Here is a 22044-nt window from a genome sequence, read left to right as displayed (position 1 = left end):
ACAGACCTGTGAATAAAACATCAGAATTGATTGATTCTAGTGATTCTACCTGTCCATCGGGAGAGAACACGTACTTCAATTCATACTTAACAAAGGAGAATTTCATGTCTACCTCGTATATTCTCAAAAAATATGTACAAGAAAATTTCAAATGATTTACAAAAGGCACTGAGGTTAGCAAAAGCATCGACAACTTTTGAACCCAACACTGCAATTGGAACAATGTTTAAGAAGAGCCGCTCGAGAACACCAGTAAAGAGACTGCATCTGTGTGTCTCACGTGCCCTGTGGGGAAAGGTTAAGAGAGGCGCAGAAGAATCCCAGAATAAAGGCTACACTGGGAGCCATTGCAAGTGACTGGCAAGTGAACTGGGGGCTGTGGTGGTGGCGAACAAAACCTCCTCCAAGATGGCTGAAGACTTCTGCTGTACAGCTTGTCACTGGCAGGAGAGGTTGAGTTCTTCGGCAGAAAACTAAGGGTCGATCTCCCAGTCAACTTTAATGTTCTTAGTCACCTGTGTGAAAACGCTGGTGCAAGTCCAAGAAGCAAGCTTTCTTTCTGGCCACTGCCTCCACCTGCCTGGCCCGCTGGGACAGTCGGCAAACCAAGCTAGGTTTGTGTTAGGCCTCTTGTCTCCATCACTCTCAAAAACTAAGAACTGCTAACTGAAATGTCTGCCATTACCATCGTGACATTTTCCAGGTAATGTTGCATGAGGCCACTTTCAACTTCTCCCAAATTTTTCAGAACTTTAAACTGAGTACAGAACGTTTTATTTTCTAAACTTCGTTTACCCTCAATGAGGATCAATAAATTAGTATTCCTCTGTGGGTCATTGAGCAGTGAACAAACCCACTTTCTCATAATACAAAAAGCACTTGAGCTTACAGGGCTGGCAGCTCAGCCTAGCGTGCCATCCTGCGGAAGTGGCCCCCGTTTACCGGGCTGTACCGCCCAGGGCTGCCCATGCCAGGCAAGTATGGTTGGACACTAGGCCTCCCTGGGCTGCCAGCAGCAGGTCCCCATTGTCCTGAACTGTAGCTGTGGGCGGAACTGAGATCCAGATGTTGAGACTTGAACTTCCCTTTCAACGCAGGGCTTGGCCAACTAGGGAAACCAACAGAGGCAGGTTATCAGGACTGTACACGTCTGAAAGCAAACAATAGGAGCTGGAGGGTGAGGAGCTAATGGGTGAGAAGGTGGGGGGTGGGGGTGGTGAGGGGCTGGTGGATGAGGAGGTGAGGGCAAGGTGGCAGTGAGCAGGCAGAGCAGCAGCAAAGGAAGGGGACCTAGGTTGTGGGGGGATCTCGGGGGGATCTGTCACCAGCAGCCTTCCCATGGGCCAGTATTGGAAAGTGAAATGGTGAGCAGGACTCCCTGTGGACTCCATCTGCTACCTGGTGGCTACCTGTGAGGGCCCCTGTTCTGTCCACAGCCCCTGGGAGTCAGGGCCCCACACAAGCCCAGCTGCCAGCCTGATGTGCACTGGGCAGAGGGGCTCAGCCAGTGGGGTAAATGGAGACTGCCCGGCTAGCTCCATACCTCTGTCTGACTGAAGGTGAGTAGGCCAGCACGGCCCCTTTCCACCTGAGGATGGCTGGGTACTGTTGAGGGTCGACATCCGCACACTCTAGGGCAGCCAGCACGTCTCGGTCCAGCTTCGAAGGCTTTTCTCTAGAGTGCGTAACAAGGAGAAAGAGTAAGAACAACTCTAACCACCATCCCTGCCTGGGGACAGAAGCACAACAATGACAGGGTGACCAATGGGCCGAGGGGCATGCCACCAATGCATGAGGTTCTGGGGTCACTGGTGTGACCCCTCTAGTCAATTATACTCAAAGTGCAGGGGTGCCAAAGGCCAGCTGGTCTGGAAGGCAGGGCAGCTGAGGGCTCAGTGAGACTGACAGAGGACGTCAGGAACAGGGTGGGGCTTCACATCGGCCAGAACTGAGCAGGGCCCTGTTTCTTTCCTGATGCAAATTAAAACCCTGGAAATGCCAAGGTCCCCTCCCAAAGATGCCATTCCATTAGCTATTAAGAGAGCTGGCAGGACCTTTGTGGGAAGCCCTGGGAGAGAAGCTACAATAAGCCCCAGTCAGGGGCAAGGGCTAAGAGAAAGCCAGTCAAAGTGTGGACAAGCATTTGGATGGTCCAACAAACACCCCCTCCAACCTCCCCAGGGAGTATCACCCTCCTACCCGAGCAGGAAGAGACTGGTGGCCTTGTGTCCAGGCCCACTAGGATCCAGGGACATGTGGGCAACCTCAGCTGCCACCTCATCTGTCCTCAGTGGGTTATTCCCCAGCTCGAGGGCAGCAAAAGCAGGTTCTGACGAGTCATCTCCCACAGAGTCCACTCTTGGAGTCAGGGTGACCTCATTTTCCATTTCTTTGTCACCTGGTGTCTTACAAAAGTCACTTCCCAGGTTTTGAAGATTCAGTTGGTCAAATTTGACAGTTAAGCCGGAGACAGGTGACAGGAAGGAGTCCTCCCCAGCAAGGGGCACCGGGTCCTTCCCCCTGCAGGGCCTGGCCTGACTCAGGGCATCACAGAACCCATTTCTGCCGTCACGCCGACTGCTCACATCCGGGCTGTCTGTGAGGTGCACATCCTGCCCCACGGGAAGTATGTCACGCCTCAAGTCTCCAAAGGTCCCAGTGGGGCGTGGGTTGGCATTCCGAGCGGCATTTTGCCAATTCTTAATTTCTTCCAAGCTCATATCCTCATCTTCATCTAGAAATGCCCTCACGGAGATAGAATTGCTGCACTTCTTACCTGTACCTTTGGGCAACAAAAAGGAGGTCTGAGTCCTGAGACACACAGACTGAGGCACCCCCACGGGCAGCCCAGGCAACTGGCTCTGCTTTAGGTCAAAATTGGCAAGTCCCAGTACGCTGTCCCATGCCTTCCGAGAAAGAGGCACTTGCGAGGCAGGCAGGTTCTGCAACAGGGCACAGAGGACTCCCATGCAGGTGAGTCCAGGCTGTGCCCCGCCCTTGGGCGAGGTGACCCTCAGCAGAAGCTGCTGGATTCGAGGACACAGGGGAAGTATGCGAGCTTCTAGCATGGTCCTAAATACCCTGTGAGACCCAGCCCTCAAGGTGGAGCTCTGCATGTTACCCTCCAGCTGCGGGAGCCACACAGGACTGCTTTAGAGCAGCACTGCGCAGGGGCTTCAGGGGAGAAGCAATGATCACAGTGCTAGCTGAACCCTTGAAACCTTGCTAGAACCGAGGAGCTAACTTACGAAAGTCTAAAACCTGCGACCTGATGTGGAACACAGCTGCAGAGATGATACAGAGTCACTCTATCGAGTGAACAGGTCCATTTGAAATTCCTCAAACTTCCAGCCCTGGTGGGGTGTGGAGTGGGTTAGGGTGGGTAGGCAATGTCAAGGCAGTGGTTTGAATCCACCTCAGGGGAAAGATGAGGCTGTCTGATCTCGTAAAGATCTCCGCCTACAACTCTTTCTGATAGGAGCAACTGTTTTGGCTTAGCTGCTACCCCAGCCTTGACAGGATGCTCCTCTTTGCTCAGCCACCTCTGGTCACAAGCAGCAATGATCGCAGTCACCCCTTGTTCCCCGTTCCTGGAGGGTGCTAGCTCTCCCTGAAGGTGCATCTGAACCACTTTCCGTTCCAGCACCCTCTGGAATAAATACCCTTGGGACCAATGGGCTCCATTTTCGTCACTGAAAGCCACAGATGTAAACTCTTCTATCTGTACTAATTTCTATACTGACAGCTTCTAAACCCTGTTACCAAGGCTTTCTTTGTTAGCTATTTTCCTCATTACCACATTTCGTCAGGCCCATGCCATCGAGCCCACTCCCTCCCACAGCGAGCTGAGCGAGTGTTTCGGGGCTGCCACCTTTCTGTGAGCAGAGCCCCCTTTCTGCTGAGGGGCAGCTGTCTGGTGAGGTTTCAATCTCTTATCTCCAAGTCTGAATGAAAACTGACCTGCCAGTTTTGTTCCCTCCAGGGAGACATCACCCCCTCCCCAGGCCGGGTTTATGAAGGGACTTCCTCCCACTGCTCTGAACGTCCCCTGGAGCCTGCAAGGGTGACAGTGGCGTCATTCCTCCCACGCAAGCTTTTATCTCCTTGGAAAACTTCCTCTCCTTTCTGCCCATCAGGCTTCTAGGACATTTCTGTCTTTTCCTTACTAATGTTTAAGAACCTTGCCCGCTTCTTCTTCGTAAATGCTGTTGATGATCTTAGGAGTCACTTTTAATAACCTCTTCCTAAGTGTTGTTCAAGCTTTAGAAGTCCTTGCTCACTGACATCTGCCTTTGTTTCTTGGAAAACACAGAAAGTACTCAAATGCAAACTATTTAAAAAATTACTTTAAAAAAATTACCTAGGAATATTAGAAAACTCAACTATCATAGATCCTTAATCAGTGGAGTTCAAGGATGATTAGGTCTGGCAACTCAGCCCAGCTGGTGATATTGGTTCTGGGTGATCCTGCTGCCAGCTTTCCCCAAACACACCCCGAGTCTTAGAGCCCTCACCAGAGGCTTTGTTCTGCACATGAGTCTCGTTCTCTCCTGATTCGTGTTGGGTCTTTTCCTCCGCTCCGTGCTGAGTAAGATATTCTTCTAGTTTCTGCAGGCCTTCCTGGGAAGACAGATCAACAAAACAGCCCAGGAATTCCCAGTATTCGACCCAGGGGTACCCCAGGTCATGCGCTAGATCCCTGCAACAAACAAAATAAAATCCATCAGTGTGAAAGTAGAAAAGACACATCACAGAACTGCCTACATGAAAAACAGCACCATCCAGCTGCCTGAGAAGCTCCCACAATGGCTGTGTCATCCTCCACCCTGCTTAGGCGCTCTGGGTCATTGTGCCCTGCATGCTCTGGGCCTCCCTCGTCCCGGCCCAGCAGGGCTGCAGCCCCAGTCCCAGCAGCTCCTCACTCGCCTTGGGTGGCACGGCAAACAAAGTCCTGGATTTAGAAGAGAGGGCCGGGGCAAGACTGCTGTGCTCACAGCCCAACTCTCGCTTTGGCTGGGAAGGGCAGAGGTGGGCTTTTACCCCGTACCTGTTCCCTCAAGGGAACAGAACTGGGCTCCTTCTAAGGCTAGGCTCCACCATAGTCACCGGTGTGGCCTACATTTACCCGCGGATCCAGCTTCCGGAGTCTAAGAATAACACTTTGACGGACCGTTCTCCAGGAGTAGTTTCTAACACAACCATCTCTCCTGTCACTAATTCAGAGGGTATGCAGCCACCTGCATTTCTGAGAAACACCCACCCATACAGTATTTTACATACACAAAAACCCAGACTCCTACATTATAGGTGCAGGGGCCAGTTGAAGGTTTGGGAAGCATTCCTCTAACTGATCTGCCCACCTGCTGTAAGCACAAAGCCGACTAGGAACTACCCCTTGAGCTTCACTGGAAAGAAGATGACACTGGGCCTGTTCTTGGGGACTGCTGTTGCACAGGTTACAGCAACGAGATTATGCCACCAGGCAAGTAGCTACAGGCCCTACTGCATAGTTCCCTGGCTTAGCGCCTTCATATTTGCTGTACCTTCCCACTCTTTCCATGCCTCTCTCTGGATCAGATTTCCGGACATGATGGAAGAAACCTGCTTTCTCCCGTGGTGGTGTTTTCCAGCGTCTGCGGAATTCTTCTGCCTGCAAAGACGATAGGAAAACAAAGGATCCCCGTCACCCCCTTCTAGGAGCCTTTACCATGGAGATGGCCCCAAGTCTCTCAGCGCCAGCCCTTCCTCCTCCTCTAGGTCACAGAACCCAGCATGTCGGTCCTGGATCCCATGCCCCTTCCACTCTGTCTGAACCTCAGAAAGGTGCCTTAGAAGAAAGGGGTCCTTCTCCCTTACAAGTACTCTGGCTTGGGCTGTGGGGGTCATAGCTGGACCCCCGTAGGGCACACGCTAGATCCTGAAGCCAGCAGAACAGAGCACTACCCCTCCCACCCACCACCCCCGCCCCGGGAGCCAGCAGTTAGACCACCTCAGCTCCTCACTCTTCCAATCACATGTGAGGATTCATGCAACGCAGTGTGCAACCTAACCCATACCAACTGCTTCTGGAGACACAGGACTGCAGATCTCTGACGACTTAAGGGCTTTTAACCTAAATAAAGACGACATACAATGCCCATAAATGACAGTCCACTAAGGCGTAGGTGGGGCTGGGCTCTACCTACTGCTGTTGGGCAGTCAGAGACTGAAGAACCTATAAGCAGGGTTCAGCTGAGCTGCTTCCAGGAGACGGGAGCACTCCAGAGGATGTGTGGACACATCCCAGAGAAGCAATGCCAATGACTTGCAGCAGCCGGACAGGAAGCAAGTGGGAGATGAACTCATGGGAACTAAAATCCAGAGGGAGGGCCTCATATGCTCCAGCAGTTGTGTGGGAACACCAGGGAGAGGGCCTGGCAGCTCCCAGAACTTACCTTGGATGGACTCAAGGGCCCTGCGAAGGCTCTCAGGGTCAGAATGGGGTCACAAGGACTGCCTCCGAAGTGACCAGTGAGTGGCACCTCAGCTGGCTGGTCTGAGGACCACAGCTCCCCGATCAGTGGAGAAGATGTGTCCTCTGCCCGAAGGAGCGGCACGTAGCATTGACCTGCAGGGGAGATGACGGAGTGTCCTTTTCATGGTGACCTGTCACCCACTGCGGATGGCAGGTGTCTGGGAAGCAGCTTAAGAAACCACACACGTCATTTGGGGGGTGGGGGTGGCTTTGCCAACAGTCTCATGATAATAGAGGTACAGAAGCTCTGCAGCTCTCAGGACCCGCAGACTTGTCCACTTCCCGCTCATACACTGGGCCCACGGTCCTCTGTTAGAGAGGAAAAGGGCCAGGCTCCCTGACAGGATCAGCAAAGAGTGAGGGCTCAAATCAATGATGGAGCAGCTACATGTTCTTGGTCCCTCCAGTTCCCTGCTCTGGAATCACCCATAGTCCTTGAAGCTGGCCTGGGATCAGGTCAACAACTCTGCCAGGAAGCCCTGGGAGTCCAAAGTCAAGGGCTAGAGGGTTTCCATGGGCCGGCCTTCCCCACTGCTCCTGACAGTGCCTCATTCCTCACCTCATCAATCCGTGACCACTGCAGGGAGGGGCTGGACAGGAGGGACAGAAACGTATACTGGCTGTGAATATAGTTCAGTGTGTTTCTAAATGCCTTTACTTCTGTCCATACTTTTTCAGATGATAAAAATACAATCTTTGTAAAAAACAATACTGACAACCAAAGCAAGGAAAACACCACACTTCACATTTACCATCTCTGAGTTCAGGGTACAGTGTGTCTCTGACAACTTCATCACCCCAGCCATGACCCCCAGCAAACACAGCCCAGCTCAGGTACTTGGCCCCTGCAAAACGAGCCTCAACCTCGGGGTGCCGACGGTCAACACTTACCCTGTAAATATTCTCTGATTTGTTCCTTCAGCTCCAGAGATTTGCTTTTACTTCTTTCACAAATTACCTATCAAATAAACAGAACATTCCATACTGTCTAATTGATCCCTTTTCTGATTACAGTACTTCATGAAGGCAGGTGTTCAACTCAGCATTAAGGGGTGTTTCCTGAGTACTGCTGGGCTGGCAGGGTCCACATCACAATGGAGTGCTGAACCGTGGCATCCATCTTTGGAGATGTTTTAGAAAGGACTCAGGGAAAAGGTGGACAGAGCATGCTCTGGTGGGTCAGTACTATTTTCTCTCCTCACACCCCTCTCCATTTTCTAGCTTCCTCAAAGTGCACCATGGAGTCAGTAGGTACATGGGCCATTTCACTACCACCACCACCATCCCCTCCACCCAGGTCAGCTGGTGTGTACACAGAGGGAGCACTGGACAAAGGACGAGAGGCCACTCAAAACCACTGGTCCAGGGAAAATGCAATCTGCATAAGGAAGAGTGGGAGCACCATTTACCAGGACAAAGCGTGACGGGAATGAGTTGGATTATAATACACGTGCAGGGAGCTTCCAAAGTCCATGGAAAATCCCATTATCTTTTCATCACATTTTTTAACTAACCATTGGAAGCTCCATATATCTCCATGCCATCTAACAAGGGCACAATGTAGTGCCCACCTACATTTTCTGCCTCTGGCATTTGGTGGAGGCTGCCGCCACCTCCCTTTTAGTATATGCTGCCATCTGGTGGGGCATGGAAAAACACATGTCATCCCACCAACCTCAGCACCTAGGACTCCTTGGGGCATATGCGTCCCACTAGTACAAAATGAAACCCATATTACCACATAAACAAAGAGGTCCCAATTTCACTCAAAATGCTTTCTATTACTGAAAACATGTTTTGAACAACAAAAGAAATGGAAAGTATAAAGTAACTTGGTCTTGGAAGTGTCAAGAGACGGAGTTCTGACTTCTTCAGGGTTGCCCAGTTGGAGCTGACTCTCAGTGGGGTGTTTGGGTCGCCAGAGCAACAGGATGGCGAGACTCTCACATCCACACGCTTCCACTTCTAACCACCACCACCGCCCCCTCATGGCATTCCAACAGGGACTTACGTTTTCTGGGGTTTTGCCACTTTTATTCTTACAGTCTTTGACAGTCCAAGGATGGGAAGCGAGGACGTTGACCACGTCTGCATGACCAAATTTGCAGGCGAAATGCAGGGGGGTGTCGTAGCCCTAGAGAATGAAGGAGCAGAAGGGCGCTATGCCGTTTAGCACATTGGTGTTGCAGAAGCAGATCGCTGCCTACACACTCCCAAGGCCCTGCCACGCGCGAGTGATCCTTATCCAGATGGGGGCAAGCACATCCCGGGGCTGCAGCAGTGTCGACACCTGAGGCCTAGAGCTCAGACTGGGAAAGAAACAGGCAGAGGCAATATTGAGCATAAAACAACGCCCACAAAATTGGGCCACTCTCAAAGAAATGTGGACCTAGGTGTTTTTCAGTGTAAGGTGAAGTTGCAATTAGCAGCCGTGGTGTCACCAGAATAATAGCCTCACCACAATCAGAGGGGCTAAGGGCACAGCCTCACAGGGCTGCTGGAAGGTCCCAGAATCACTGACTGGCATAGAACCCTGGGCATTGTGCATGGAAGACCCCGTTCTGACTACTCGCCTCACTCCTGCTGCCCTCAGACCTGACGTCCCAGTGGGCACCTGCATTGTTTCAAGCCCCCCACCCACACCCCCCAGAAGGCAGCAGGGACTGGCTAGTTGGGCTCTCACACATGCCCACAGACAATATACCACCACCAAAATCCGGGCGTGATGGACGTGAGAGGACAGATCCTTTCCCCCATGGGCAAGAAAGGACGTCACACCCTTCCCAGGGTCCCGTCTGACACTTGCAGCTGCCCCGAGGATCATCATGCCAGGCTATCTAAAGGCACAAACATGTCAGCAACAGTCATCTGGCCAAACAACGTGCTCTTCTCCAGGAATACGCGGCACAAGAGGGCCCCCAGTCTGAGAAGTGAGGGACATGCGGCCTGAAGGCTAAGAGGGAGGCAGGCTTTCTCTAGGCCTCCAGACAGAGCCCATGGCCCCTCGTATCTGGGTGCTGTGACCATCCCTCCTTCGCCCGGCACTCACTGAGTTAGTTTGGCCCAAGAGCCCACTCACCATCTTGTCGGGCGTGTTCAGGTAGAGGTCGACGATATAGCGAATGCGCTTCTGTAGCATGCTCCCGTTGTCATCTGGGTACATGAGCCGCATGAACTCGGGGTTCTCCAGCGTCTCCAAGGTCAGCTGGCAGAGGGAAGGCTGGTTCTCCTTGGCAGCAACGTGCATGACGTTGTACCGACAGCCTTCCTGGAAGAAATGGCTTACTCTGAGCCTCCTCTCTCCTCTGTCATGAGAACCAGTGTGCACAGTGACACAGTGTGCTTGACGCGGCGCTGACATCAGGCTTACCTGCACAATGGTGGGATTGTCCCCGGAACCAATGAGATACCGGGGGTTGCTCCAGACAAGGTCGGAAAAGGTGCCCGTCTCTCCACTCTCCACCGCTTTCCGCAGTTTGCCTGTGAGGTCCTGGGTCCGGGGATTTTTGTAGCTGTTAGCACGTTCTGTGTTGACGGTTTCTGACTCTGATAAGTAGAAACCATCTGTCATTGAAAGAAGGATGTAAGGAGACAGAACCTCAGACACTTCTCCTCGCCCCCTCAGTGTGGGAGGAAGAGCCCTCCTGGGCCCACAGCGCATCTGGGAGTGAGGAACACTGATCAGACAGCACGTGACATGTCCTCCGACAGCGGCGCAGACTCAGTGGGATCAACACACAGGCGAGGACAAGCTGGGGTGGTGTGTGGGGAATCTGAACAGAGGTGCTCTTTAGCCTTGGCCAGGGAACATTGCCAGCACGGAAGAGCCCGTAAAGGCAAAGGCTCTAGAGTGATTTATTTTATTTTTTTTCTAGAATGATTTCTAGTGTTAAATTATGACACCTGAGAATCTTGTAATTTTCTTCAGGGATTTCCACAAGCCTCGCAAAGGGAAACTTACAACTAAGGACCTTAGTGCATTGTTGGCCCCAGGTCCTGGGTAAGGCAGCTTGGGGCAGAGGAGAGGGGCAGAGAGGGTTCTTGACACAGACGTGTTCTGAGCAGAAGTCACTGCCCTCTGGGGTCAAGCCAAGTTAAGTGAAGCAGGACAGTTGGGTGAGACTGTTAGTCCAGGCTCAGTCAAACAGGCGGGGTGGAACAAGCACAGCCACAGAGGAGGGCTCCAGCTCTGCAGTGGGTGAGGAATGTGGCCAGATACCAGCTAAGGGGCTCCAGCAGTGAACGTGATTCCACAGGGCCCGAGTCCAGGGCTCAGGGTCTATGAAGGACCTGAGCTAAGGGGCAGCAGGAGAGGATGAGAAAGGAACGGAATCCTGTAGGGTGGTTGCCCACCAGCCATGTTACGTCCCGGCTCCTCAGAGCACCTGACTGACTGACCCTGGGTTAAAGTCTCCTCCACACCCTACATCTGTCTGGTCCTTTCCTCCCTTCATGACACCATCTCACCCCAGACCAGCCTGCAGTCCTTCTCCATGACCAATTCAAGGTACTTCCTGGCAAACAAGACTTACTGCAGCGAGAAAGCGAGCCATCATCTCTCAGGATGGAAGGCACAGGCCATTCTTGGGTAAAACGGAAAGTAATGCTGACAGATGAACTGCCATTACCTTTGAGCCCACCACTGCCAAAGGCCGGGGCTACTTTCACAGGAGAAAGTGGCAAAGCAGTTTTGCTTGGAGAAGGGAAATAATCACAACTTCCTCTAGCAAATCTTTCAGCTTCTTCTCTGCTTGGGAAAGCTTTAAATCGAGATCCCTTGATCATTTTGACAGCCTGCAAGGCTTCTTTTTTATCTTCGTAAACATGAATCCTTTCTGCGGGAGAAAAGCAACAGAGATCATTACTTCTCCACTGGCCACCTGACGACGCGGCAGCACCAGCCCCTCCAGCATGATGTTGGAGCTAACAGGTCATTCTTGTTCAGCTCCCAACCCTAGTGGGAAGCATTCTATCTTTTACCAGGAAGTATCAGGGGGCTCCAAAAAGTTTATAGACAAATTTCACACACTATTCCAGGGTGCTGGTAGCATTTTATGTTACTGACTCTTGTAGTGGTTACAGGGGTATTCACTTGGTAATGATTTATTATATACAGTCTATGTTTCAGGTACTTTCCCTGTAGATATGTCCTATATCTCAAATTTAATGGAGTCAACAGCTTAAAATGTTAATTCTAAATAAATGCTATTTGCAAAAATGAATGAATCATTCTGGTATTTGGGCCCAATTTATCATCATAGAATCAGATGGGAGCAGGTATGAAGAGGGGCATTGTGTTGTTAGTGGCTCTTCAGTCAGCCTTCAACTCTCAATGACCCCATGCATAACCCATGATCCTAACCCATGATCCATGGTGGGTTTTTAAATGGGTGACTCTGAGAAGTAGACCCACAGGCTTTTCTTGCTAGTCCTGTGTGAAAGCCCCACTGAAAGCTGTTTAGTATCTCTCTCTCTCTCACACACACACACACACACACACACACACACACACACACACACGTGTTCGGTATCACAGACACACCCACACTCATTTCCACAGACAGCTGGTGGTTGTATAAGAGCGACATCTGCTGTGGATTATGTGCCAACAAAACCGGGGGGTGGGTGGGGGGGGTGGTAGAGAGGAAAGCTACATCTGCCAGAAATCAAACCAGGTCTCCTACAAGAAAGGCAAGATGCCACCACTGACACAGCCCCTGGAGTGAGACAGAAACCAGCTGCCACAAAGTTGAGTCAGACTCATGGGCATCTCATGTGTGTCAGTGTTTCCCCACCCAGGGACTGTGAGGAGGGATGTGGAGACGGACTATTAAGTAGGTTTATCAACAATAATTAAAATGCAAAATCATAAGTGAACGAAAATGCTAAAGGCTAGCCATTAAAAAAGAAAAAGAAAATGCCAGCAGAATTAGAAAATAATGGAATTTCCCTTGAAACCTTTGAAGTGTCTTCATATATAATATCTAAATCACTAGTTGTTTTTGAAAAAAGGGGAGTCAAGAAAATTTGACCAAAGCATCAAAGGGGCTAGAAAGTAAAGGACAGGCCTCGTGCAGAGTTAGGGGTTCTAAACCACTGCAATGCCGTGACTATCACAATACCATAAGTCACACACGTTTCCTGGTTTCCTAGAGCACAGAAAAGTGTTGTTTGCATCACACTGTAGACCATGACGTATGCAACAGAAGTATGATAAAGTGAAACACTGTGAGAATGAGTAAGGTGGGCATAAAGACTCAAAGTGAGCAGCTGGGAAATGGCGCTGATAAAAAGCAAGACCAGGACTGGGCTGTCTTACCACTCTTCACAGGGACGTCCTCATACACGGGGCACACCCCGTAGAACAGAAGAGGCTCTGTAGAGACGGCCATGGCAGCTCGGTGGCCATCCACCTCCCCCAGAGCGCTGATGGTCCCTGTGCAGGTCTTGGGCATTATGTTCTCCTCCTCAGGAGGCCGTGAATCCACACTGTTGGCAGAGGAACTGGCCCGGTCACTCGCACGCGGCACAGTGCACTGTACATCCCTCTGTGTTTCCTGGCAGAGCTCTGTGATGCCTGCCACACCTTGCACAGCAGGCAATGGGGGCAAGGTTCCACCTCGTTCTATCAATGCCTGAGCCAACTTTTTTTCAAAAATGAACCTTGTAGTTGATGTAATGGGTCCACACTTCAGTCCAGCATTGATGATTTCTTCTCGAAGGTCATCTGGCTTCAGGAGTTTCAACCGAGCCAAAATAGTATCCATTGTCACTTCACCTGTGTCTAAGAAGACCAAAATTTATTGGAGGGTTAGAAGCATGTCTATGTTACACAAACCGCCCCTGCAAACAAAACAGAAAACAAAAATACTGGCTTCAAAGTTTAACTTCAGCATTGCTTCACATTCTTTAGAGCAGACGTCCTCAAACCATGTCCTGCGGGCCACATGCAGCCTGCCGAGGACATTTATCCGGGCCCCCTGGGTGTTTTTGCCCCATTTGTTTTTTTACTTCAAAATAAGATATGTGCAGTGTGCATAGGAATTTGTTCATGGGTTTTTTAAAACTATAGTCCGGCTCTCCAACGGGTCTGAGGGCCAGTTGGCCTCGTTTAAAAAGTTTGAGGACCCCTGCTTCAGAGCCTATGCATTCTCCATAAGATTTTAAATATATTTTCTTTCCATATCCATAATAATCTAAAGAAAATTAAGATAAAATAACTTTCTGTACATAGGAGCACTACCAAATACTGTCACATGAACATGCTTAAGAGAGCATAAAAGAAAGCTTTTTTAGAGTAATATTTCAAACAAGCCTCTGGAAGTCCATTTGACAATATCTATACAAATTCCAACTCTACATTTACATAGTCGCACTGCATTCCGTGAGTGATGAGAAACTGGCCACACACACAGCTCTAGCAGTCATTTTGCTGATCCTAAATAACTGTCTGGTACTCCTCTAAGCACTCCAGGCAAACTAGAGAGAGGGGTGAGGCCCAGGTCGTAAAAAATAAGCAAGTGAATGATAACAAACAGGTTAGAAACGAACAAGCAGATGTGACCCAGAGTTGCCACTTTAATGAACAGATCTGGCTAAATACCCTATGGAGCACGTAGGACTTCAAAAAGTTCATGAAAAAATGTAATTATCTTAATATTTTAAATAGTATTTAATTTTTCATGGTAGAATTTTTCCATGAACTTTTCTTTAAAAAAAAACATTTTATTAGGGGCTTATAAAACTTTTATCACAATTCATACATACATCAATTGTGTAAAACACATCTGTACATTCACTGCCCTCGTCATTTTCAAAACATTAGCTCTCCACTTAAGCCCTTGGCATCAGGTCCTTTTTCCCCCCTCCCTCCACATTCCCTCCTCCCTCATGAGCCCTTGATAATTTATAAATTATTATTTTGTCATACCAACCTCTTCCCTTCACCCCCTTTTCTGTTGTCCATCACCCCCCCCCCCCATGCCTCCAGCTCCTCTGCTCTATGCAGTGTACATCCTCTGCTCTATCCAGACTTGCAAGGTAGAATTCGGATCATGGTAGTTGGGGGGTGGGGGGGGAAGGGAGGAAGCATTTAGGAACTGGAGGAAAGCTGTATTCTTCATAGGTGCTACATCGCACCCTGACTGACTCTCCATGAACTTTTTTTTCCCTCCATGAATTTTTCAAAGCCCCATCATAGGTATAAAGGGTGTGGCCAGCTGGACTCAAGTGGGAGATCGGAAATAGCCAAAGACTATTTTAGCAGCCCTGGGATGGAGACGAGGGTGTCCAGCCAAAACTAACGCACTGTAAAGGAGGGTGGAGAGAGGGGTTTGAGGGGTTGACCTTTACTTCAGATGCCTAGGAGGGGATTCTAAGGAAGAGAATATTAGCTAGAACAAATGGAGGACATCCCACGCCCACCCTCCATGTAGGCACTAGAAGTTTGTTACACACCACTTGGGTCTTCAAATCCGAGTGTTCGAGGACAAAAGTTCAGTGTGTTCAGCTCACTAGCATTTAGGGCTGGGACGCTGTGATTCGGCAATGACCGGACAGCAGCTGGCTTGGGGCTTTAGCATTATATGGAGGCCCGATGGCCGAGTGGGTTAAATGTTGGGCTCCTGCTTTCAAATGGGCTTAGGCACCGGGGCAGTGGCCCGAAGAATGCCGATGTTAAAATGCACTCATTAATGCTGAACTCAAGGGCTTCGATGTGGATCCTCTGGTCAAATGAACCCAGACATGATGAGCTCCTCCATTGAGATGATTCTTGCTAAAAATGTACAAACTGTTTCTCAACCAGAAGGAAAGATTGCACTGAAGAGCAAGAGATCCAGAAGAAACTAAAGAAGCTTGGAAGTAAATTAAGCTTGAAATGCAAGTTAAAAAAAAAGTCTGTCCATCAAGAGTATGCTCGGAACAACTCTGGCAGTGACCAGGCGCGTTGCGGGAAGTCTAGCCAAGGACCCGATAGAGAGAAACTGAAGCCTAGGCTAACAGAGCAGCTCCCAGACCCCTGACCACCGGCTGCTGGAGTCCACAAACACTTGTTCTTTGAACTGCTATGTGCTGGGCTGGCCGGGGTTGCTCTCCCCCAGTCATATACAACAAATGGATATATCAAACATCCTAACCGAGTGTGTCAAACACTTGCAGTTTATATGTCAGTTAAACGTGAAAGTTGTCTCTGGCTATCATATTGGGTCTAGGCCAGGGCGAATGCTGGCAGAAAAGCCAGGTAGAGAAATCAAAGGTGAACTGCAGCAAGGACAGCATGAAGCCAAAATGCTCTACACTCACAACTCGTGGACTGCACATTTCATTCAAGGTGAGAACTCAAGAAAGCCCGCTGGACTGCTCAAGAGCAGTGAGCTCCAGGTGAAAGTGAGAAAGGAGGATAATGAAAAATTCTCCTCTAGTTGACAACACATTCAGATCTTAAAAGACTACAACAAATTCTCTTCAGATGCAGATGAATACAGCAATAGCCACGTATTAGTTATCAGCTCTATGCTGGAGCCACAGGAAATCTTTAAAAAATGCAAACTTCTCCACTTTTCTTTCCTTCTTAAAATCTACCAATGCTCATTCACATCATACCCATCCATCAGTATGCCTTCTCCTAATCTCCTACCCTATTCCAAGATCTTAAAAATGGCTATTCCTTAGTTGTAATGAACATACTACACAGTCTACTCTGAAGGTGCCCAAGAATTTGAAGAGAGGTCCATGGATCACAGGACACTGCTCTGGATGTACTGGACTCTGTATGGATTGGTGCTAAGAAATAACTAAGGTGTCTTGGTGATAAGGAACTGATAGGAAAGATAATAAACACACACACCACCACCACGACCACCCCCTTCCCAGGACAGGGGAAAATTGCCCAAGTTTCCGAGACTGTAACTCTTTACAATTTCACCATGGTCAATTCTAGAACATTTTCTTCTTCCTTGTACTCATCATTATTTAATTATTGTTTTCTAATTGTGGCAAAAACATACACAACAAAACCTCTAATTCAACAACTTCTACATGTATAATTCAGTGTCACTGATTATACTCTTCATGTTGTACAACCTTTATTGACATCCTTTTCCAAACTATTCCATCACTAACAAAACCTCAATGCCTCCTAAGCAACAACTCTTCCTCTATCCATGGTAACCATCGGTCAAGTTTGGTTTCTCTGTGTTTTTTAGCTTTCTTGATAGAGTATTCACATATCATATGCTTCCATGGCTAAATCACTTTTAAAAAAGAGTTGTATATACATCATCTCAATTAGTTCTAATGTTCCCTTTCACCTCCCCACCTGCTCCCCAAGTCCCTTCACTCTACCCACCCTACAGCTCCATATTCTCATAAACCACTGATTGCATCACTGTTGGCTCTGTGCATTCACTCCTATGCTTCAAATGGGTAACAACAGAAACAATAGAAAACAAACAAAAACTTGTAAGCAAATAACAACAACAATATACAGATAAAAATACAAAAAAAAGATTAAGAAAAGACCACACCAATATTTAAAAAGTCAGAGGAAAAAAATTCCTGTCATGGAATTTGCCTAGAGCAAATTCAGGTTGGGTTAAGAGGCAGGTCAACTGACCAATGTCACAGTATATACCATGGTTCAATCCACCACAATCCCTGTCTGACAGTAAAGCTGTGTGAGTGCATTGCCTGTGGCTAAGGGGATCTGCCAGAGGCTTAATCTGACTCGTTTGCATATGGAATTTGGGCTCCCACGGTCCTCCATGGCATTGTACGAATTGGGTGTTCACAATTTTAGCTCATACTTTTCCCTTCAAGACTGGAACTTTAAACAAACCAAAACACAATTACTTTATTGATTTTCTTCTAACCAAATACTGCCAACTAGCATTACTTCAACTCACACATCATTAAAAACAAAAGGATATTTCCTTGGCATTTTCAAGTGATGCATTATACAATAAACAAAAGTTAGAACTTAAAATGTACCCTGATTAATTATGCAAACTGTTAATTTTTAAAAGAAAGCATAACTAATAATTTGGTTCCTTTCTTCATAGTCTTGAGGTTATCATTATAAGTAGTGCACAGTGTGGCACATATAGTTTTATCTAGAAAAACTATAACTCTTTAGGAGAGTAGAAAACCTTATCTTTTCCCTACGAGCAGCTGGTGTTTTCAAACTGCTGACCTTTCTGCTAGTAGCCCAATGCATAACCACTACCCCACCAGGGCGCCAAGAAAAGTAATACTAGGTCTCTATTGGGGTAAGAATCTAGGAAAAAAAAAAAGAGGACTAAGTTTGACAGCCAAAACCAAAACTCACTGCCATTGAGTCGATTTGACCCTAGAGGGCAGGGTAGAGCTGCCCTGTTGGGTTTCCAAGACTGTAAACTCCTTACAGGAGTAGAATGCCTCATCTTTATTCCAAGCACTGGCTGGTGGTTCTGAACTGCTGACGTTGCCATTATCATCCATACTTAAATATTATGCCACCAGAGCTCAGAAGCAAGCAAACGGCCAAAAATCCAACCACCACCAAAAAAGCCCAAATCACTACAAACAACAGTGACCCTAGAGGACAAGGTAGACCTGTCCGTTTCTAAGACTCACTCCGGGAGTAGAAAGTCTGTTCTACATGTACACCTAAGGAGCGGCTAGTAGTTTTCAACTGTTGACATCGCCCAACTGGTTAATAGCCCAACTCCCAATCACTACACCACCAGGGCTGACAGCAGTCACTCTAAGTAGAGGAACTGTATCAGTTTGTGACAATACCTGATTTTTAATATTTGTCTATTTTCCCTTAAGCTACAGTGCCAACTAGGGGTTCTCCCCCCACCTCTTGCAACCAAGCTAAGGCCTGAATGAGGCAATTATATTATATTACAATTAAATCAGTAACTGTCTGACCTGAGGCAAGTTGTTTTACCTCTACCTCTGTTTCCTCGTCTATAAAATGAACATAATAGCTCTACTTCTTAGGTTGCAAGAAAAAATTTCATAAAACAAAGTATGCTGTTTGTATACTGTGCCTGAAACGAGAAATTTCTCAATAACTGTCACCTAGAGCCATCAAGGAATACAGGCTTACTAACTTCTCTCAAGGTGCCCTGATTATGTGTTGGGCTGCAAACCACTAGGTCAGCAGTTCAATGTGCTCCTCGGGGAAAAGATGGGGCTCTCTACACCCGAAAACAGCTACGGCCGCGGAAACTCACAGGGCCAGTGCTACCCTGTCCTGTAGGGCCACTAGTCACTTGATGGCAATGTGTTTAATTTTGGAATTTCCCTCAGAATACATACTATGCTACAAAGTCAGTTTTAATAAGGAATAAAAAGTTTACTCTGCTCCGGATAGGGCAAGATATGACAAAATAACGATGTATAAATTACCAAGGGCACATGAGGGAGGGGGGAAAGGGGAGGGAGGGGGAAAAAAAAGAGGATAAGTGGAGAGCAAATGCCTTGAGAATGATTGGGGCAGGGAATGTATGGATGTGCTTTATACAATTGATGTATGTATATGTATGGATTGTGATAAGAGTTGTATGAGTCCCTAATAAAATTTAAAAAAAAGAAAAGAGGAGAAAAAAATGATTAGGGCAAAGACTGTACAGATGTGCTTTATACAATTGATGTATGTAAATGTATGAACTGTGATAAGAATTGTATGAGCCCCAATAAATTGTTACAAAAAAAAGTTTACTCTGTTACAGTCCTAATATTCTAGATGATAAACCTATTTATTTAGATCAGGTGCTAATGTTTTAAACTGCAATCTAAGCAAAGTGGATGAGGTTTGCTTCTTTCATTAATGAGAGAAAGGGAAATAAAATATATCAGTACCTCTTCATTTGTGCAAAGAAAGCAGAAACGAACCGATTACTTACTCGGCATGTATGGGAAGTGGATGTTAGGAATATAGGAAAACAGAAATAGAGAAGGGATGGAGGAGGAGAGTCTGGTACTTCAAGTATAAACTTTTTATGGTCCTGACTTAGAATCATGCTTGCGATTTACATACTAAAAAAGTAAACAGACAAAAATCAGTAAGAGGAAGAGAGACCGCCAAATAAAATACCAAAATAAACGAGCTTAAATGCATTGCAAAGGGATAACTCAGCCACAACAGGTGTAAGGAAATCCAAAGTAGTAAACTAATCTTGGAAAGCAATACTTTTCTCTCCTAGATCCACCCAAATTTGTTGGACATATCAATAAATAATTCCTGATTCACTGCTGTCTCCATGGTATGGATACATCACCCTCGAGGGCCATCTGGGCTGTTCCGTTTTTGGCAATGGCAAAGTTGTCGCGACGTTTTCGCGCGGAAATAACTTTTCGTTTCTCTAGGATATAGATTCCGAAATGCCAACCCTGGAGCGTACGGTTCGTACGTGTTTTATCTGTGGAGAAACGGCACTAAATCCACTCTCCATCCGTCGCGCCGTCAGTCCGCCAAGCCCATCACAGGCCCCACAGAATAACGGGGGCGCAGGCATTTTCTGCAGGGAGCTCGGCAGGCCCGTCACGGTCATTCCGCGCGGCCTCCCGTCCGCCCCCAGACGCTGCCCGGCAGTTGGGGCGGCGGAGCCAGCCCGGCCGAGGGAAGCGGGCCGCGAAGGTGCCGGGCCTCACCTGCGTGGGGAGCCGGGCCTGAAGCCGGGGGCGGAGAGGCCAGGGGCGGCGGGGCGCAGCCCTCGCTTTGGCTCAGATCGCGCGGCCGCTTCTCCAGCCGCCGCACCAGCCAGCGCACCGCGATCAGCAGCACTGAGGCGCCTAGTAATTCCCAAGCCAGCGCCGTCCACTCGGCCACCGGCAGCCTTGGCCACAGCATCACTGTCGCCCGGCCGCCGCCGCCGCCGCCGCCGCCGCCGCCGCCCCGCCACTAAGGAAGACAGGGTCCTGCTTCTGCCCCGCCCCGCGCCCGGGTTGCCCGCGCCACTGCCTGATGGGAACGCGCCGTGGGCGCGGCCGGCGCGGCGCCGGGGCTCTTCACGCGAGACAGGGCCCACGGCTGCGTTTCCAGAGACTCGGAGCGGGGGCGAGGCCGCGGACGCTGGCTCCGACGGCGCAGGGAGAGCGAGCGCGGTGGTCGGCGGGCGGCGCAGGCAGCCCGGGCCGCAGCCCTCGGAGCTGGGCGGGGCCTGAGGGGGTCGAGTCGGCAGTGGGCGGGGCTGAGGAGGCGGCTGCGGAGGACCGCGCTGGGAGGCTGGCCGGGCGTTGCGCCCGAGACGGAGGCGCGCCCCGGAGGGGAAGCCGTGGAGCTGGAGGCGCGCGCCCCGGGAGCCCGTCGGGCCCGAGTCGGAGGTGGGCGGGGCCTGGCGACGCCCCGCGGAGGACTGGGCTTTGGAAGTCTCCTTGGGTGCCACCTCCCGCGCTTCTCTTCCGCGAGGTGAACCTCGAACGAGTGTGAGGGCGCCGAATTTTGCCGAGCCCGCGCTTGGGCTTGGGTGGCGCCATTCGCGTGTTCCCGGGGCCTCCGTGGCGGGAGAGCGGCTCGGCACGCGGGACGGGGCTTTTCAACCGGTGGGGACCGCGGTGCCGGCCCCTGCCTCGTGAGCCCGCGCGCGGACCTTCCTTTTCAGCTCGGCGACCCGGCCGGTGTGGGAACTTCCCAAGGGTCCCCCCACTTCGCAGCCCACTTTTCGCCAGGCCTGACTTGATCCGGCAGGACACTACTTGCTCAGCTTCGGTTCCTTTTCCTTTCTGCTCACGCCGGCCTGGGGGTTCACCTCCTGTTAGCGTCTAGACAAGTGTCTGCTGTTGGGAAGGTTTTCACCGCGTGGTTTTTTTCAACATAGGTCGCCATTCCTTCGTTGAGTCTGTCTGGATCCGGAAGCGCCTCTGAAACCTGACCACCAGGGGTGATTTCGCTGCTGTGTGGCATAGCTTCGAGCAAACATCCAGTCGACCACACTGACACATGCGTCATGGGAAACTTCACAGGCCAGAGCAGGGGTTGGAGGGCTACCTAAAGACGTATCAAAAGGAATTTGGAGAGCTGATGGCACTGCCCTAGGTTGTGATTGTGGTTACACTGCTTATGCCACTCAAGACTCACAGATATGTACAGTAAAACAGGTTTCAATTTTTAGCAGTAGGTGAGAGATCGCAAATGTTCGTGAGGACCTGAAGTACTTGTGGAACTCATACACTGCCTGCAGGAGATGTAAATCGGGTTAACCACTGGAAATCTGTTAGCAGTTTCTTACAAGGTTAACTACACCTTCCTAATGGCTTAGCACTACAGCCATACGATTTACTCAAAGAGAAATGAAAACATGAGTTCATAGAGACTTGTACAAGAAAGGTCATAGCAATTTTATTCATTATAGCCCCAAATCAGAAGCAACCAGTATATGGACTGACAAATTGTCCTGAATGCCTACTATGCAACTATGTGGTTGAATCTCAAAAACATGCTAAGCAAAAAAAAAAAAGGCCAGACACAAAAGTGAACATACTATATGATTCCATTTATATACACTTAAGAACAAAGCTTACAGTGATAGGAAATTAAAGCA

General features: G+C 49.2%; 1 protein-coding gene across 3 annotated transcripts; it reads right to left on the bottom strand.

Moving 5' to 3' along the window:
* Positions 1-100: 100 nt before the first annotated feature.
* Positions 101-20410, bottom strand: ANKLE2 (ankyrin repeat and LEM domain containing 2). 3 transcript variants are annotated; one of them, XM_075534794.1, is made up of 13 exons: positions 20156-20410; positions 12834-13298; positions 11143-11349; positions 9885-10078; positions 9594-9782; positions 8526-8648; positions 7406-7472; positions 6435-6607; positions 5544-5650; positions 4515-4699; positions 2200-2782; positions 1544-1675; positions 101-1108 (listed from the first exon to the last, which is right to left on the bottom strand). In XM_075534794.1, exons 1-13 carry the CDS (start codon positions 20352-20354, stop codon positions 907-909), a joined length of 2826 nt encoding a protein of 941 aa, XP_075390909.1. In that variant the 5' UTR covers positions 20355-20410; the 3' UTR covers positions 101-906. The 3 variants fall into 3 exon arrangements, with proteins under 3 accessions (XP_075390909.1, XP_075390910.1, XP_075390911.1); XM_075534795.1 differs by having other exon boundaries at positions 9885-10060; positions 20156-20409; XM_075534796.1 differs by lacking the exon at positions 20156-20410 and adding an exon at positions 19783-19910.
* Positions 20411-22044: the final 1634 nt, after the last annotated feature.

The sequence above is a fragment of the Tenrec ecaudatus genome, chromosome 16, assembly GCF_050624435.1.
Source record: "Tenrec ecaudatus isolate mTenEca1 chromosome 16, mTenEca1.hap1, whole genome shotgun sequence".
Taxonomy (NCBI): domain Eukaryota; kingdom Metazoa; phylum Chordata; class Mammalia; order Afrosoricida; family Tenrecidae; genus Tenrec; species Tenrec ecaudatus.
Note: the sequence above shows the minus strand (reverse complement) of the source record. Positions and strands in the feature narration are given on the sequence as shown.